This window comes from Trematomus bernacchii, unplaced genomic scaffold, assembly GCF_902827165.1.
Source record: "Trematomus bernacchii unplaced genomic scaffold, fTreBer1.1, whole genome shotgun sequence".
NCBI classification, from domain to species: Eukaryota; Metazoa; Chordata; class Actinopteri; order Perciformes; family Nototheniidae; genus Trematomus; species Trematomus bernacchii.
The window spans coordinates 4,264,027-4,283,514 of NW_022987564.1; the positions used below are offsets into that span (position 1 = coordinate 4,264,027).

The 19,488-nt window shown below is 38.4% G+C and overlaps 3 protein-coding genes across 3 annotated transcripts in view; all 3 read left to right on the plus strand.

The window, feature by feature from the left end:
* Nucleotides 1-15,795, plus strand: part of LOC117478151 — a 36,633-nt gene extending 20,838 nt beyond the window's left edge. The window contains exon 8 of the mRNA XM_034125068.1: nt 15,397-15,795. The gene's annotated coding sequence lies outside the window, so the exon portion shown is untranslated. The remainder of the gene's footprint in view (nt 1-15,396) is intronic.
* Nucleotides 5,682-14,529, plus strand: LOC117478147. The gene is made up of 12 exons (XM_034125064.1): nt 5,682-5,700; nt 6,579-6,633; nt 7,026-7,057; nt 8,872-8,912; nt 9,026-9,408; nt 9,517-9,646; nt 11,013-11,044; nt 11,573-11,604; nt 13,277-13,314; nt 13,428-13,807; nt 13,915-14,044; nt 14,181-14,529. The coding sequence occupies exons 2-12, from the start codon at nt 6,607-6,609 to the stop codon at nt 14,213-14,215; spliced, it is 1,260 nt and encodes a 419-aa protein (XP_033980955.1). The 5' UTR covers nt 5,682-5,700; nt 6,579-6,606; the 3' UTR covers nt 14,216-14,529.
* Nucleotides 15,796-16,391: 596 nt separating the features above from the next.
* On the plus strand, nt 16,392-18,284 carry LOC117478149. The gene is made up of 5 exons (XM_034125066.1): nt 16,392-16,517; nt 16,674-16,717; nt 16,802-16,919; nt 17,035-17,208; nt 17,378-18,284. The coding sequence occupies exons 1-5, from the start codon at nt 16,515-16,517 to the stop codon at nt 17,981-17,983; spliced, it is 945 nt and encodes a 314-aa protein (XP_033980957.1). The 5' UTR covers nt 16,392-16,514; the 3' UTR covers nt 17,984-18,284.
* The last annotated feature ends 1,204 nt before the right edge of the window (nt 18,285-19,488 follow it).

Sequence of the window (19,488 nt, forward strand, 5' to 3'; positions counted from 1 at the left end):
GATTAACCTGAGCAATAACAGTTAATGGCGAGTACGGCAAATAAAAGTTGTAACAAGCAGTAGCGCTGAGCAAAGTGACTAGAACGTGACCACACACTTGCAAAAACAGAGAAGAACCAGTTAAGCACCAGAAATGCACAAAAACGGATCTTGAACCCTTGGTGGTTCTAGGAATATTTTATATAAAATTGTGTTTTCTATTTAACTTATTGTACTATGATTATTTTTGCAATCATGCATGGTATTTTTTTAATTAACCTTTTTATTAATTTTTATCTCACGTACCCCCTGCAGTACCCCAACGTACCCCTAGGGGTCCGCGTACCCCCATTTGAGAATCACTGCTCTGCATGAAACACCTCCGTTGGACTCCTTTGTTAACTACCATAACATAATGACATCACGATGTAACACTCACGCTTCTATTGGCTTGCGCTCCGACACTTTAGATTTGATAGACTAAGGGGAATCAGAGCCGACCAGCTGACCAATCAGAGCAGACTGGGCTCTGGTTTCAGACAGAGGGTGAAAAGAGGTGCTGCAGCACAGGCAGTATGAGGAAAATAAAGAGCTTTTTGAACATTAAAGCATGGAGACATGTCACAGTAGAGACACACAATACAAATATGATCCCTGGAGGTTATTAGAATAGGAACCTTTAAAGACTGGTAGCTGATTTTAACTGAACATGGTGGTGCTGCCATCTAGTGATGCTTCTTTGCCACTGAAACAAATACTTTCAGAGAAAAAGTGAATCTGAGTTTGAATGTAAATCATTGGGTTATGTTTAACATAAAGCAGATGTGTAAACCTTTTGATACGTTTATAGGAAACTTTACATTGTTGTTGCTGTCTCTAGATGTTTTTGTGTTTGTATATGCAGCTTAAGATACTGGTTTGATTCACACCATACTCTAATAGACCTTTAAATAAAAAAATGTGTTAATTAATTTTTGTGTCAAAGTCTTTTACCACCTTTACCTCTGACAGGCCAGACTGTTTCTTTCACAGCAAACAACGACAGAAGGCGTGCTGTGGTCCGCAGAATCATTTCCACTAATTTAAAGGGAAGAATAGGAAAAGTGCAGCAGGTATATTCACAACCACCTGTCATCAGATGGGCTTATTGAGCGCTATAGGGGTATACACCTTTATAGCTTATAATACAAATATTTCCCCCAGAGCATTAATGCAATACTGTGCAAACAAAACCAAATACATGCATTCTTGTACTCAGGAGGGGACATTGACAGAGGATTACTGGAAAAGTACACGATGAAACAGTTTGGCTTTAGGGAATCTTTTTGTTCCTGATTCTATCTGCAAATCTTCGGAAATCCAGAAATTGACATTATTATTCAGATGTTCATTGTCAAATTTCAGACGGGCCTTTCATGAGGCTTCTCCAGCAGGGGGGCCTTCAGGCGCTGCAGGATTTGATCCATTATGGTATGTAGCGTGTTACCAATAGTTTTCTTGGTGACTGTGGTCCCAGCTGCCTTGAGATCATTAACAAGTTCCTCCCGTGTAGTTCCTGGCTGATCCCTCACCTTTCTCATGATCATCAATACCCCACGGGGCCAGATATTGTGTGGAGCCCCAGACCGAGGGCGATTGATGCTCATTTTGTCTGAATAATGGCAGCAACAGTTGTCTCCTTCTCACCAAGCTGCTTTCTGATGGTCTTGTAGCCAATCCCAGCCTTGTGCAGGTCTACAATCTTGTCCCTGAGGTCCTTAGACAGCTCTTTAGTGTTGAGGTTGGCATCTGATTGATTGATTGATTGATTCTGTGGACAGGTGTCTTTTATACAGGTAACAAGTTGATATCAGGAGTAGTTTCTTAAAGGAAAATGACTTATGTAACCGGTCTGTTGGAGCCAGAGTTCTTGCTGGTTGCAAGGGGGATCAAATTCTTATTTCACACAATTAAATGCAAATTAATGTATATCTCTTATATGATGTTCATTTCTGGATATTCTTTTTGATATTCTGTCTCTCATTAGTCAAATAAACCTACCATTGAAATTATAGACTGTTCTTTTCTTTGTGAGTGGGTAAACTTGCAAAATCGGCAAGGGATCAAATACTTATTTCTTCCACTACATGTATATTCTCATGAAGTGACAAACAAATCAGAGAGAGAATACTCAAAGCATTTCATCAGATCAAACACTTCTTCTCTCTATTCAACATGAGCTCATGATTAAAACTGAACCCTTCTTGAATCAGACTGATCAGGCAATAAGCCCTTTCAAGTGTTTGCTGACTTCACATATATCCTGCAACTGAAAACGCCTTTAAGAGGCCCTATTATGCTATTTGGGGTTTTCACTTTCCTGTAGAGTGTGATATAGGTTTGTGTGCATGTAAATGGTCTGCAAAGGCTAAATTCCCTGTGTTCCCTCCAGAGAGTTTCTCTCCCACACATTCCCCCTGCCTGAAACGCCTCCTTTGGACTCCTTTGTTAACTACCATAACATAATGACATCACGATGTAACACTCGCGCTTCTATTGGCTTGCGCTCCGACACTTTAGATTTGATAGACTAAGGGGCATCAGAGCCGACCAGCTAACCAATCAGAGCAGACTGGGCTCTGGTTTCAGACAGAGGGTGAAAATAGGTGCTGCAGCACAGGCAGTATTACCCCTTTCACACCAACGGTGTTTCAGGGCCGGTTCGGTGCTGGTGCTTGAAAAGCACCGGGTTTTCCTGTTCACACCGCAGCGGAGCAGCGTCATAGCTCCGGAATCCGGTTCGTTTCGAGCACCAAAAAGTTGTCCGTCTAGAAGCAAGAACCGCATACGTCACGCTTACGTCGGAGGGGGGCGAGATTAACCTGAGCTAACACTTAAGGCGAGTACGGCAAATAAAAGTTGTAACAAGCAGTAGTGCTGAGCAAAGTGACTAGAACGCAACCACACACTTGTTAAAAAAAACACACTTTATAAAGTCAGGCAACACTAACCAGGCTTCGTGTGATTCTGTTTATTTGTACCTTACTTTGACCATCCGTTCGCTGTTATTGATCATTGTGGAGAGCAGGCAGACGTTTTGTTTGTTATTATAGCAGCTATCGGATGGAATCAATACATGGGCTGCACAGGTTGTCATGTCCGACTATCACAAGTAGAATCATAATGAAAAATACGTCGGTAAAAAGTGCCTGTAGAAAACTGCTTAGCAAGTAGTCAGTTTAGCTTCGGTTGCTATGCTAACATCACCCATGTTATACCAGAGAAACTTTCATAACAGCGTTGTGATGCCAAACAGCGTCAATTCAGACTGACACACATTCACTTAAGGGGAACTGGGGATATGTATCAGCTGCTTGTGTGACAGTCAGACAGTGAATACTTTAGAGCCGTGTGAGCTAACCCGGAGCTAACGGGAGAATACACTCCCGTTGAAGAGCAGCCGGCCAGCACTGCAGCGGTCGGTAAATGCCGCTGAAACACATTAATAAACAATGAACCACGGCACTCTGGAGAAAAGTATAAGGTTGGAGAAGTCGTTATTTAATTTAATCTGGCTTCGTATGATTAAAAGCAACGCAGTCCCCGGCCCGTTGTTGTTGTGAGGTGAGCTCCGGCGTTGGGGAGAAACTCAGCGACGTAAACTGTGACGTCATGACGCAGCAGCGGCAGCACCAGTCGGGCTCTGAGCGGTGTGAAAAGAGCCGGCGCTAAACCGAAGAACCGGTTCTGAACCAGAAAAACTCTAGCACGGAGCTTGAACCGGAGTTGCGTTGGTGTGAAAGGGGCATATGAGAAAAATAAAGAGCTTTTTGAACATTAAAGCATGGAGACATGTCACAGTAGAGACAATAAATACAAATATGAAGCCTGGAAGTTATTAGAATAGGACCCATTATAGACTGGTAGCTGATTTTAACTGAACATGGTGGTGCTGCCATCTAGTGATGCTTCTTTGCCACTGAAACAAATACTTTCAGAGAAAAAGTAATTCTGAGTTTGAATGTAAATCATTGGGTTATGTTTAACATAAACCAGATGTGTAAACCTTTTGATAAGTTTATAGGAAACTTGACATTGTTGTTGCTGTCTCTAGATGTTTTTGTGTTTGTATGCAGCTTAAGATACTTGATTCACACCATACTCTAATAGACCTTTAAATAAAAAAATGTGTTAATTCATTTTTGTGTCAAAGCCACCTTTACCTCTGACAGGCCAGACTGTTTCTTTCACAGCAAACAACGACAGAAGGCGTGCTGTGGTCCGCAGAATAATTTCCCATATTTTAAAGGCAAGAATAGGAAAAGTGCAGCAGGTATATTCACAACCACCTGTCATCAGATGGGCTTATTGAGCGCTATAGGGGTATACACCTTTATAGCTTATAATTAAAACATTTCCCCCAGAGCAGTAATGCAATACTGTGCAAACAAAACAAAATACATGCATTCTTGTACTCAGGAGGGGACATTGACAGAGGATTACTGGAAAAGTACACAGTAAAAGTACTTAGTAGTAGTAGTTTCAGTAGTACTAAGTCCAACAGGATCAATCACACGAAGGCAACAAAAAAGAATTCCCTCATCAAACTTATCAGAAGTGGCTTGATTTTGTTCTCAGCAGGGGACTTTCTCAAAAAATACACAGTAAAAGTAGGCTACTTCAATGTATTGATAGTAGTAGGTTAACTAATACAAAGTCAAACAGTATCAATTTCAACTAATGGTAAAATTGTATTTTTATCATTCATCAAAGATAGCAGAAAAACATGTATTATGTAGCCTATGGAGGGGACTTTGACAGAGGATTACTCACAAAGTAGCCTACACAGTAAAAGTACTTCATTTTATTTCTGGTAGCAGTCGAACTAGTACCGAGTCCAACAGTGCCAGTTTTATTAAGAACTTGTAGTAACAAATATTTGTATCACTCATCAAATGTAGCAGGAAAAAAAAGAGAGCTGATTTGAAAACACAAACTCGAGGCGGCTGAGTTGACCGCAGTCCAGAATCGTTGTATAGTTTACATCTCCTAACAATGTTGTCAATTTTAGACATAGGCTTATTATATTTACAGCCCTTAATAACATTCGTTTCCGGGCTCAATGTGTGTCTTGGCCGTTTTCGTTGTGATCGCTAAATTCACCTTGTTTATAATATTATCACCGTTCCTCTCAGACGCTCTTCCATTTACTTGTTTAATAAAGAAAAACAATAACAAATGGTCCGTAGATTCACGGATTGAGGAGATATTTCGATCGTAAGACAGATCATAGCTCATAAAATGTCCGATAAAGTCGAAACACTGTAAAGTTCTTGAAGTCTGGCTAACGTTGACCCTGCAGTAATATAAATATTATACCGAAGACATGTCATTAGGGAAGACAGGAGGGATTGTGATTGGTTGTTCTCGTCACCTGACAGGCGGTGCACACTGCTGCGTTCCAAAAGTTAAACTACTTTTGACCATGGATGTATAATAAGATATTTATAACTAAGGATAAGTGGCGTATATGATTAATATGAAAATATTATTTTTCCTCGGAAGAAGTGCTCTCGGGCAGCATTACTCTCCTCATATATGAACTTTTGATGTCTAGCCAAAACACTGTGTCAGGCGTGGCAACCATGTTACCTAACCAGGAACGGGGAGTGGTTTAAAGTTGCTATAATCCTATAAATGTGAATATTTCGAAAACATCAACGTCTTCAATCCACTTTTTGGGTAACTATTATTTCCGTTTGTATGATTTATCTCTCACTTTCTGTTTGCTTACTTCAGTTTGTGGTGTCTTTGTAAAACAATTGTGTAGGCTAACATTAACGTAGAATATGTACATCAAGAGTTACTGTTTTATTTTATTTGAGCGTTTTACGCATATAGGTTTAGGCTGGTTAACATTACATTGAGATAGAACCGTGCCAAATGTGTTATTAGGTCACTGTGGGGTTAGATTTGTCTCAATAATATTTATGTTAACATAAAAATAAGTTGTTTGTAAATGTGTGATTTGTAAAAGTAAAACATCTTCCACAAATGCATTCAAAAGACTTGAAAACTCACAAAAGAATGTGCAAATGTGAAACGGATCTGCAAATACGCAAAAATATTTTCACAAATTAAAAAAGGATCTGTGAATAAAGAGAAAAGGATGTAGTCTGTGTCTGTCTCTAATGGAAAGGCGAAGGTTTTCCTGCTGGTTGCTGGTGTATATATATAATGCGTATGGACCAATACATACCGAGTATTTATCGTAAAAATCCAAACGATTCGACTTGTGTGTGTTTTATTTATTGAAACATCTGTCTGTCTGTGTTACTCAAACATTTTGGGATACTTTCCAATATCTGTGAAATTATTGTTCAATACATTCAATACAAAATATGAGGGATCAACTTTTGTTTTTATGAAACAATAATTTCAAAGTTACATTTAAAACACACATTTTAGAATATTAACATTGAAATTATGCAAAAAATATTTTCATTAAAATAATTGGGGACATTTCAATTGTCCTTATTTCATAAAAAAGTGCTGTTTCTTATTTATTTAAAAATAGTTTTTTTTTAATCTTCATCTCACAACTACGTTTCTCTACACAGATACTCCGAAACTTACCCCCCAGTCACAATGGCAGTTTGTGCACCAGTCTATAAAGTAAGTACCACTACTTGATGGAAAAAAGAGGGCATTTATTAATTAGTTAAATGTTGTAAAATTAACCTTACTTTTAAAATTGTAAAATTGCACATTTGTATTGCAACATTTAAATGCAATATTAGATAAGCTGTGTATTCTACCAATTAGCTCAGTAGCCAATATGTTGTAATGCTATTTAACCTTTATAATATGAGCAAGTTTAAATATTGCTATTATTATATTATATATATTTTTTTATTGATTAGATGCTCTTAGTTGATATAGTGTATTTCATAGTGTTTTCAAAAAGGTCCAAATTCTGTCATATTGTTATAATGAGTAGAGGTTTTTTTTAAATGTTTAAATTGTATTACTGTTAACAATAAAAAAATGTGTTTCCCTTGTAACAGGAAGCTGGGGTGGAGTACAGTCCAGAGAGCAAGTAAGAGCTTTTATTTTCTGTTAAGGGGGGGGGGGGGTTAAAACAACAATGGCAAACAACACCTTACTGTTATCTTGTTTCAGTCAATCTTGTAACTATATTGAATATTAACTACGTCACATGTAAAGTAATAATAATAATAATAATACATTTTATTTTTAGGTGCCTTTCATGACACCCAAGGACACCGTACAATTTGTTAAAAAAATAAAGAGAACGCTAATAGGCAACAAAACATGATAAAAACACAAACAGGAAATCATGGAGGAGACAGTCAAGTGGACACAAATGAAACATATAATGGGGAGCACTACAGTGAGTAGGCAGATGGGTTTTTAATTGGGATTTGAATATGGTGATTGTGTCTGACTGTCGGATGTGCGGGGAGCAGAGTCTGGGAGCAGTGCAGCTAAAAGTAACTTCAACATGCTTCCAACTTCACGATTAAAAGCAAAATGTGTCTATAAAAGAAAATGCCAGAACCTATTTATAACCTTAATTTAAAATGACTTACACCTTTTCATTAAGAGACCCTCAAGTGTCTTTGAGAGTTTGGAGTGAAGAATGTGGTTCAAAGAAGATTTGCAATTTTGCTATGCACATATATAAGACCTGAACCACAAAACTTTAACTGCGTCATGAACACCTTCAAGAGGAGAGACAAGATGCACTGGATTGAACACTGACGAGAGACAAGAAGAAGCAGGATAAAGATGGGAACTGTGGATAACAGGAAGAGCAACAGGATCAACATTGGCTGAGTCATTTGGAGGATAAAAAACGGTGTTATAAATAACTTTTTTTTATTACTGGATTATTTAACATATTTGTAAATTAAGTAAGAACAACTCGCTTGTTTACTCTTCATAATGATGTCATTACTTGTACATTGTCAATAGTATGGCATGGTCAATCTGATTTATTTTTAGGAATCACAGCATCTCATAATTTCTGCTTGTGTGGTTTTGGTAGCAGCCACATTCAGGCGTATCATGGATTATAAAGTAGTAAAACTAGAAGGACTGCAGGTAGTTGATTCACACCATGATGACTAAGTGGCTTGTCATTTTTGTCATTTTCTAATTTTGATAACAGAGAAATCAAGTGGCCAAAATGAGTTTCCCCTTTAGGGCGGATGGCTCATCCTTATAGATCACGTAGTATATCTGCGGTTCCTTCGTATCGAATCGAAACAAGAATATTGTGACAGCGTCTAAAAGAGTTTTGAGTAAAGAGCAAGTAACAAATGGACTGATTTCATATTTTCTAGTCTTTGCAACAACTCAAATCGCGTTTTAAACATGTCAGTACTCGCCCATTCAAACACAGTCACCATTACCCTTGACACCAGGAGCAATGTGGGGTTCAGTATCTTGCCTGAGAAAAAATATCAAACATGTTGACCAGAAGGGGCGGAGATCAAACAACCAAACCGTTGAATGATAAAAGACCACTGAGCCACAGACACAAAGGCGGAGCAAACATTGTCTGTGTGTCTCCGGGAGAATGAATCCGAGATGTGTGGAGGAGTATATGAGCCATGACTTTAACCAACTCAAAGTCCCGGTGAAAAAAAGAGACGGACAAGGTCTCAAGATGGCCGATGGTTTGTGTACATCGGTACTGAAAAACAGAATTCAGGACACACAGGCATTGAGCCTCATGGCTGTTGAACATGTACTGAAGCTGTAGCTGAATCAAGAGTCTCTTAGGATCACAATCATGGAAAGACATTTTGGGAGAAATGGACTGGAGCTCTCTGATTAACTTGCAGCCATTCATTGGGAACATTTTTTGTCTTTTCTTCCATTCAGGCCAGCAGGTCTGCAGTTCCCACAGAAAAAAGGGAAAACAGGTAAGATAAGATAGAACTAAAGAGAAATGGTTGTGTAGTTGATTAGACTACACTCTTTTTGCCTCACATATCATAAAAACCGTGATGTAACTTTTTTTCGGCATGTGTTGCAGGTCCAGATTACCTGAAAGAGGTTTTAGATTGTGTGTCCAAAAAGAATAGACACAAGATATTTGAATTTAAAAATACAGCTTGCACCAGATGGAAGATAGGACCCCTGGAAGACACCATTTACAGTGAGAAGCCTGACGTAGTGAATGGGTGGGGGAAATTCTATCTTCCTGAGAAAGTAAGCATGCAGGTTGTAGGTGTAGTGGAGGGGACCTCCTGCCCATCGGACCAGCTCGTTCTAATGACCTGTGAGGACGGAGAGGTGTATGCCTACGATGGAGTGGAGCTACATTGGGTGGCTTCAAACCTGCTGAAGCTACGTCAGAAGGGAATAATCTATCCAGGATCCAAGACATACTACGAAGGGGAGGCCTTCAAAGACATGGTGAGAAGTTATAGTAAAATAGCTGGGAACAAACAGCTTTGTGTACCTGATAGTTGATAACCTGTGGGCACTGACAACTGTTTTTTTTCTATTTTCTTTCGTTTGTAGACCAAGGAGGACTGCGAAGAAGTGCGGAACAGACCTACGGGGAAGAGGCTGGAACAAGAACATCTTAAACTGGTGACAGAAAACAAGGACAGATTTATGGAATATCTCAAAGCCACAGCTGCAATAAAAGGTGAGTATCTTTTTCTCTGCTTCAGGGCAAAGATTATGGTCATGCATTTAGGGTCACTATCATGTTTCTTCTGTATTGAGTGATCTCATAAACCTTAAAGCAAATGCATGTATACCTTCAACATTTTTTTATTCTTTAATTGTATTAATGTAGTTAGTATAACCAGTAGGGGAAGTGTTAGAAGATAAATGGTTTTGGTAGATCTCGACAGGGAAGTGTTACAATTTGTAGACGGTCCCTGCAGATAGAAGTTCTGCATCTCGGTGTGTATCGGATTGTTTTGATAGAAATAAGGTTGAAGCTCCTTTACTACCTTAGTTGGTGGTTAAGAAACAACGTTTGTGTCGTGGGAACGTTTTGTTTGAGGTATTGATCAATGTCTTTCTAACTTAGCCAAAATGCTTCAAGAAGATATTTCGATCGTATGACAGATCATAGCTCATAAAATGTCCTGTAAAGTCGAAACACTGTAAAGATCTTAAAGTCTGGCAAACATTGGCCCTGCAGTAAAATAAATACACTCTTAATATACGGAAGACATGTTATTAGGGAAGACAGGAGGGATTGTGATTGGTTGTTCTCGTCACCTGACAGGCGGTCCACACTGCTGCGTTCCAAAAGTTAAACTACTTTTAACCATGGATGTATAATAAGATATGTATAACTAAGGATACCTTCGTAAGTAGCGTCTATGATTAATATGAACATATTATTTTTCCTTGGAAGAAGTGCTCTCCGGCAAGATTACTCTCCACATATATGAACCTTTTATGTCTAGCCAAAACACTGTGGCTTAACAAAGGTGTGGCAACCTGTTCAAACCAGGAACAGGGATGTTTAAAGTCGCTATAAATGTGAATACAATTCTGAATATAAATTCTCAAAGAGAAAAGGGTGTTGTCTGGGTCTCTCTTTAAAGGAAATGCGAAGGCAAATGTGTTCCTGCTGGTTTCTGGTGTATAGCGTAGGGACAAATACATACCGAGTATTTCTCGCAAAATCCACACGATTCGACTTAATAAAATGATCATGTGTTTTATTTATTGAAACATCTGTCTGTCTTTGTGACTCAAACATTTTGGGATACTTTCCAATATCTGTGAAATTGTTGTTCAATACATAAAGAAATGTGAGGGATCAACTTTTGAATATTTAATATATATATATGTTTTTAGGAAACAATATCTTTAAAGTTACATTTAAAACACACATTTTAGACTATTAACATTGAAATAAATAAACCACAAATATTTTCATTAAAATAATTGGGGAAATTTCAATTGTCCTTATTTCATAAAAAAGTGCTCATTCAGATTTCATGTATTTATTTTAACAACGTTTCTGTACACCAAAATGTTCTCCACAGCGACAATGGAGTTTGATCCAGTTGCGAATAAAGTGAGTACCACATGTTAATGGGAAAAGAAGTATGCATTTATTAATTAGTTAGATGTTGTTAAATGAAACCGACTATTACAATTGTAAATTTGCACATTTATATTGCAACATTAAATGCAATATTAGATAAGCTATACCTTATCAGCTCAGCCAACATTTTGTAATGCTATTTATCCTTTATAATAAATACAAGTTTAAATATAACTATTATTATATTGTTCATTATTGTTTTTTAATAACATTTTTATTGATTAGATTCAATGCTCTCTGTTGATATAGTGTATTATAGTGTTTCCGAAAATTCTGTAATAGTACAACCAGGCCCCCCCGGGACGTCAAAAAACGTACAAAAACTCACTCATTTGTTGTTATTTTCTTTTCACTATCTCTGTAAAGCGACTTTGAGCACCTGTAAAAGCACTAACAAAATAAATCCATTATTATTATTATTATTATTATAATGAGTAAAGGTTTTGATTTAGATATTTTTTACCACTGTTAACAATTTTTCTGTTTTCCTTGTAACAGGAAGCTGGGGGGGAGTGCAGTCCGGAGAGCAAGTAAGAACTTTTATTTTCTGTTAAGGGTGGGGGGGGGGGGTTAAAACAACAATGGCAGACAACACCTTACTTTGGTACGCAGTCTTTCCTGTTATCTTGTTTCAGTCAATCTTGTAACTATGTTGAATATTAACTACGTCACATGTAAAGCAACTTCAACATGCTTCCAACTTCACAATTAAAAGCAAAATGTGTCTATAAAAGAAAATGCCAGAACCTATTTATAACCTTAATTTAAAATGACTTCAACACCTTTTCATTAAGAGACCCTCAAGTGTCTTTGAGAGTTTGGAGTGAAGAATGTGGTTCAAAGAAGATTTGCAATTTTGCTATGCACATATAAGACCTGAACCACAAAACTAACTGCGTCATGAACACCTTCAAGAGGAGAGACAAGATGCACTGGATTGAACACTGACGAGAGACAAGAAGAAGCAGGATAAAGATGGGAACTGTGGATAACAGGAAGAGCAACAGGATCAACATTGGAGTCATTTGGAGGATAAAAAGCTGTGTTATAAATAACATTTAAAAAAAATGTAACTTCATTACTGGATTTTTTTACATATTTGTAAATTAAGTAAGAACAACTCGCTTGTTTACTCTTCATAATGATGTCATTACTTGTACATTGTCAATAGTATGGCATGGTCAATCTGATTTATTTTTAGGAATCACAGCATCTCATCATTTCTGCTTGTGTGGTTTTGGTAGCAGCCACATTCAGGCGTATCATGGATTATAAAGTAGTAAAACTAGAAGGACTGCAGGTAGTTGATTCACACCATGATGACTAAGTGGCTTGTCATGTTCGTCATTTTCTAATGTTGATAACAGAGAAATCAAGTGGCCAAAATGAGTTTCCCCTTTAGGGTGGATGGCTCATCCTTATAGATCACATAGTATATCTGCGGTTCCTTCGTATCAAATCGAAACAAGAATATTGTGACAGCGTCTAAAAGAGTTTTGAGTAAAGAATGTCGTTCAAAGAAAGTCCATTTCCAGATGTTGCCAATCACCTGGATCACAAAACCTCCCCTGTGTCATGAAGACCTGGAAAGATGGAATACTACACTCCCACGCAAGAGCAGGTAACAAATGGACTGATTTCATATCTTTTAGTCTTTGCGACCACTCAAAGTGCGTTTTAAACACATGTCAGCACTCGCCCCTTCAAACAGTCACCATTAACAGGCCACCAGGAGCAATTTGGGGTTCAATATCTTGCCTGAGGAAAAAAATCAAACATGTTGACCTGAGGGGGTGGAGATCAAACCACCAACCCTTTGATTGATTGACAAGACCACTGAGCCACAGACACAAAGGCGGAGCAAACATTGTCTGTGTGTCTCCGGGAAAATGAATCTGAGATGTGTGGAGGAGTATATGAGCCATGACTTTAACCGGCTCGAAGTCCTTGTGAAAAAAGAGACGGACAAGGTCTCAAGATGGCTGATGGTTCGTGTACATCGGTACTGAAAAACAGAATTCAGGACACACAGGCATTGAGCCTCATGGCTGTTGAACATGTACTGAAGCTGTAGCTGAATCAAGAGTCTCTTAGGATCACAATCATGGAAAGTAAAGATATTTTGGGAGAAATGGACTGGAGCTCACTGATTAACTTGCAGCCACTAATTGGGAAACATTTGTTGTCTTCTCTTCCATTCAGGTCATTACATCTGCTGTTTGGGAAAAAAGGGAGAAAAGGTGAGATAAGGTAGAACTAAAGAGAAATGGTTGTGTAGTTGATTAGACTACACTCTTTTTGCCTCACATTTCATAAAAACGGTGATGTAACTTTTGTTCGGCATGTGTTGCAGGTCCATATTTCCTGAAAGAGGTTTTAGATTGTGTGTCCAAAGAGAGACACGAGATATTTGAATTAAAAAAACCAGCTGGCGCCAAATTGAAGATAGGACCCCTGGAAGACACCATTTACAGAGGGAAGCCTGACGTAGTGGATGAGTGGGGAGAATTCTATCTTCCTGAGATAGTAAGCATGCAGGTTGTAGGTGTAGTGGAGGGGACCTCCTGCCCATGGGACCAGCTCGTTCTAATGATCTGTGAGGACGGAAAGCTGTTTGCCTACGATGGAGAGGAGCTACATTTGGTGGCTTCAAACATGAAGCAGGTAGATGAAAAGGGAATACGCTATCCAGGATCCAAGAGATACTACAAAGGGCAGGCCTTCAAAGACAAGGTGAGAAGTTATAGTAAAATAGCTGGGAACAAACAGCTATGTGAACCTGATAGTCGATAACCTGTGGGCACTGACAACAGTTTTTTTACATTTTCTTTTGTGTGTAGACCGAGGAAGACTGGGAAGAAGTGTGGAAGAGCCCTACGGGGAAGAGGCTGGATCAAGAACATCTTGAACTGGTGACAGAAAACAAGGCCACATTTATGGAATGTCTCAAAGCCACAGCTGCAATAAAGGGTGAGTATATTTTTCTCTGCTTCAGGACAAAGATGAAGGTCATGCATTTAGGGTCACTATCATGTTTCTTCTGTATTGAGTGATCTCATTTGCTCATTTGTCTCTCTCTCTCTCCCTTCCTCTTTTTTTCTCACAGCCCGTCCCTCCCAGAAGCTCGTGACAAGCCCCTAGGTCCTTGCTTACTTGTTTATTTATTTAAAGGACAGTGCACATTAATCTACATTGCTGTAAATGAGCCAGTATTAACCAGCAGGCGAATTTTCAACTGTTGTCCTTGGCAAGATGTTAAATAACCACAACAAGACTAGAGAAATAAAAACATAATTAAATAGAATACAACAGACAACAGCAGTACAACAATAAATAGCAGTACAACTGTTACGTTCCCTACTGGGCTAGGGGAACCAGAGGGAAGTAACAACATATGAAATAACCGGGAGAGAGAAAAAAGGAGAGGAAACTGAGCTATAAAGCCACAAAGTGAGGTTTTAATGGATAAAGAAAAAGGGCTCACCAGCCAACTTGCAAAGCAAACCAAAATAAACAATACACGAACAAACTGGAGCACATCTCCTAACACTTCACAAAAACACAGGCCTCACACAGAGACAGAGACATGCTGCACACATGCAGCCAGAGGAGAAGGAGAGAGCGACTGCAGCCTTCCTCAGGTCCTATATGGAGGCCCTGATTGGGGATTGGGAGCACCTGGGGAGAGGCTGCACCTGGGGAGAGGCTGCACCTGGAGAGAGGCTGCACCTGGGGAGAGGCTGCACCTGGGGAGAGGCTGCACCTGGGGAGAGGCTGCACCTGGGGAGAGGCTGCACCTAGATAAATAGGAACAGCAGTACAACAATAAATAGGAACAGACAAACATGCAAACAGATGAAATACTATCATACTATGATACAGTTAAAAGTGTTCACATTTTTGATTGCTTAAAAGCCAGTTCTTATGATAGTGGTTAAATGTATGATAGGAGGTGTTATTCCTTATCTGTATCGGTATTGTGTTCCAAAGTGTTGATGCCCTCACAGAGAAACAATGTTTACCAAAGGAACTGGACCTAAGAGGGACTACACAGTCCCCTCTTAGGGCAGACCTTGTGGTTCTGCTGTTTGAATGTTTCTGCTGTATAAAAAGTGCAGAGTGGTGGGGGTGCCTTGCCGTTTATAATCTTAAAAATGAGACATGCATCAGTGTGTTTTTAAAAGATTTTCCCAGCTGAGCAGGTTATGTTTGTCCAGGATTTTGCAATGGTGGTATAGCTTAGGTTTTCTGTCCAAAACTTTGAGAGCTTGTTTGTGAAGTGATTGTCAGTCGGTGACGTCACTTGTGCCCAAAAATACTTGTGTGTGTGTGTGTGTGTTATTAGGAAAGGGATCAAATCTCTTTCTGAAAGTGTCAATGTTTTAATGACTGTGCAATGATAATGTATATATTCTACTTTAAATCTGTCCATGACAGGGTGGACATATGTTGGATGTGCACCTACATTGTCTGCTTGTTGGGGAAATATTTTTGTGCCTATAACTTTGACCCAGTTTATCAGTTTGTACTGCCCTCGCTGAGCACAGGCCTGCAACCTTGGGCTGCTGCTCTCAGTGTTTTGTCTCCCTGTTCCCGCCTGTTGGCGTCAGCTGATAGAGTTGTTATAGTGCTCCTCCTGCTTTATCTTGTAATGCACAATGTTGATTATTCTCTCAGAACCAGCTAAATAAATGGGTTTGGGGTAGAGATCTTCAGAATTGGTTTGGCAACCGCTGTCACCTCGTGTCTGCAGCACATGTCTTGTGAATTCTCCGGCCGAAGCTCCAAATAAACCATCAGTGTTTGCCATCAAAGTTCCTGCTCTCCCTGTGTCTCTCTGAGTCCTGTCTCCATTGCTTCAGAAGTTTCCATCACAGTGTGTTGATTAATAAAAAGTACAGGACCTTGGGAAACATGCATTTCTAACAGCCTGAGATCTGCATAATACAATTGATGTGAAAGGGAAAATCTTGATTCTAAAAGGTAACATGGGGCCAGAATAGAATATTCCAAAGGGGGGTTCGTTTAGCATTAAACACTTGAAATAACTAAAGGACAAGTTAAAAAAGAAAGTAGAAAGAAAGTGAGGTCATAGAAAACTATTTCTGCTAAAAAGTTAGCAATGATTGAGAGTCAGAAACATTTCAGATGTGTGTATCTCACACTGCACTGTAACTTTAATTAATGTACCTTTGTTATTCATGTTTTATTATCTTTGCTTTTAAATGAGTGTTTTTAAATGCCATTTTATAATATGTTTCTTAATGCTCTTAATGTCTTTCATTTTTGTAAAGCACTTTGAATTGCCTTATGTTGCAAGGTGCTATTTAAATAAACTTGCCTTGCCCCGCCTTTACATAATGCAACCGTTTAGTAGGTAGTTCAAAACACGAGGCAGGACCTCATTCATTTATTTTCGTTCATTTACTCCTGACCTACAATGGTGAGTAGCTGCTTTTAACTGCTTTCCTTTGCTAATATTTGAAATATTTATTTTATTTCAGATTAAATTCTACATTGCTAATTTACTTTCTGTTGTCAGTGAAATGTATAAGTTTTATAATCATGGTTGAATGTGTTGTGTGTTATTTCTCCCTAGAATGCTGAGGCTAAGAGGGCTAAGGCTGAGGCTGAAAAGAAGAGGTGATTACCTGAACCATACACCAATACTGACATCTAATTTAAAATGTGTGATAACAATTTAATACTGACTATATATTATTATAGAGAAGAACGTTTTTTGGAGGTGACAAAGGATTTCAGAAGAAATGCTTTGCTGATTATCCAAAAAATGATGAAGCTGAACGTCTCCAGTGATAATCAAACTAGACAGTTCGTAGATGAGGTATGTATGATGTGGCTTTTATGAACTTTTGAAATTATGTGTTTATTGGGCATAATGCATCTTTCATAGAGCTTTCGAGTTACACACATTGAAAATGTAATCTATTTTTTGACAGATTCTTCACAGCATCTTCTTTTTGGGAAAGATCAACGAACCAACAATTTCACCGGAAAGGATTGTGAATGACAGCGAGATGTACGATAGGATGAAGCTCGACTACCCTCTGCCTTTTGAACGTTATTCCTCTCAAATACCCAGGCGGAGTCCATTCTCATGTCTGCTCGACATGGTAAGATTACAGTTTGTCAATTCTTCTATTTATATAGTTGCTTTTCCCCCTTAAATCATCCTGAAATATAAGAGTGTTATGCACATATTCAAACACGAAGTATGACATATTTAATTACTGTACTTGTAGGGATTACAGCAGCTTGATAACATTTCTAAATTATTTTCAGATTGTTTTCCTGGAAGGACGAGAGAACGAAAATGAAATAAAACAAAAGCTTCAAGAGATCATCAGAGATCTCAAACTTCATAAGGGGGCTCCTCTGGTCTCCTCCACCATCTGCGTCTCTCAGAAGAACCCAAACTCAGCCAGGTACTACGGGGTCTCCATGTCCACTTCTGGCAAGGTTTCTAGGGAAATCATGATTGCTGCGTCTTGTCTTCCTGATAACTGGGACAGTCATGTTGCTGGTGCAGTGATGAGTTTCAATCAAGATATGAACAAGAAGCCATATTTTGATGGTACCTTCAAACTGCCTGAGCATGTAACGTGCAAGGCGTATAGCCTCCACGGGGAAGGAGCACCAATGCAACCTTGCAAATCATGTGTGGAGTTGTTTGGTTTGGAAGGAAACGGCACGACGGGGTATGCCCATGGCAACTGTGCTGAGGTTGAAAGTGTGAGCAACTTGTTTAAAAATGATGCAGGAGTTAAGGAGCTGTGCACACCTGAACACAGGAGAAAGGCGGAGGAAAGTGTCAGGGAAGATCTCAAGATTTTGCTGAAAACATCTAAATTAACAGGTGATTATCACTTCTACACCCCCTCAGAGTAAATGAAGGGGGGAAATATTGGACATTAAATATTGATAAGTCTATTTAGCATGGTCTTTTAATATTTAGTGACATGACAGATATCTTATTCACAAATACTTAACCTTCAAACAAATTATCTCATTTGAATCCTCTTGTGTAATTCCTGTTCTTCAATCAAATACATCATGCTTTATCTTTGCTACTTGTTATGTGTAACAGTAAATATATAAATGCAAATGTTTGTCAACTGTCTGAATGAAGCATGCAGACAATGATGTGTTGATCATGTTGTTAACAATAAATTCTAATAACGTAAACTAAGTTTCATACATTGTTTGGTTTTTTTCTCCTGCCACTTCAAGTGATTCTTTGCTAGAGAATAATAAGTACTCCAATATCATCTCATCTATCCTTATTGTTATCTATGGTCAAGGTCAAAATCATACGAGACATCAAGTTGGAAACACTGTTTTTTTTGTTTTTTTTAAGTCTGACCATGCGTTGGGTCTTAAAGTCATTGACAACATATTTGAAGATATCTCAAGACTTGTTGAAAGTTGAAAAGTAGCCTATCCATAATGTTTAAAATGTGTTCAGCTTGCCAGTCTCAAACAATACAAATGTTGCTAGCCCTTAACTTCCTCTTTTCACTTGTTGCATGCCTGGACAGTTTCCAAATAACTGAAGGGACATTTCTAATGTGGGACAGAAGAAAGCATTTATTTGATTCTCAAAACAGTTCATTGGGTTTACTTTGACTTTTTCCCATGAATACAGAAAAAGTAGAGACCATCAATTGTCATCCTGAAACATGTTTCTCCACTAAAGGTTAAAAATATACTTTGACAACATTATGTGTTTAATTTTGGGGTAAAACGACGGAAACCTGCTTAGTGCAAGTATGCAGTTTGACCAACTATTAAAGGACAGTCCTCCGATTTAGCCTAGACAATCTTATTACCTTAAAAGGTATATCTGAAGTTATTGTGTTTGAATCCAGAGAAACACATCAATTGCCTCCTGGTCAAACCAATCTTTAAAATCTCCTTCAAACTCTTGTGAGGCTTTTTTCTGCTGAGGAGAACAACTCAAAGTTATCGATATTTCTCTGTAGATTCATGAGCATTACACATAGTCATTAGATCCAATATGTTTATGGGATTATACTTTAAAGGTTTTTACACAAATTAGATACTGTTTTAGCAAAAGTTGACACTTTACTCACTTTATATGAAACATGACCTTATTGTTATCACAAAGTTTTGACAGGTTATTGACTAAAGGTTATAAGCACACTTATCACTATCACATTGAAAATAAGAATTAGGAAACTTCAATCCAAATCATTAATACTATAGTCAAAGTTTAGTCACGTTTTGTTTTAGTTATAGCTAAACCACACTTTCTCATTTTAATTTTGAATTTTCTCATAAAGGTATATTCAGTAGGAAGTCGTAAACATATCTGCTGGTTAAGCTGACTGTGTTACAGAATGGTGAACATGGAAACCAGTGGTAAATCAAGA

Coding starts and splice junctions, on each gene's coding strand:
- LOC117478149 (XM_034125066.1), top strand. Junction 16,718..16,801: donor GCTGAGGCTGAAAAGAAGAG/GTGATTACCTGA, acceptor ATATTATTATAG/AGAAGAACGTTTTTTGGAGG. Junction 16,920..17,034: donor CTAGACAGTTCGTAGATGAG/GTATGTATGATG, acceptor ATTTTTTGACAG/ATTCTTCACAGCATCTTCTT.
- LOC117478147 (XM_034125064.1), top strand. CDS start 6,607: ATGGCAGTTTGTGCACCAGTCTATAAA. Junction 8,913..9,025: donor ACAGAAAAAAGGGAAAACAG/GTAAGATAAGAT, acceptor CATGTGTTGCAG/GTCCAGATTACCTGAAAGAG. Junction 11,045..11,572: donor TTGATCCAGTTGCGAATAAA/GTGAGTACCACA, acceptor TCCTTGTAACAG/GAAGCTGGGGGGGAGTGCAG.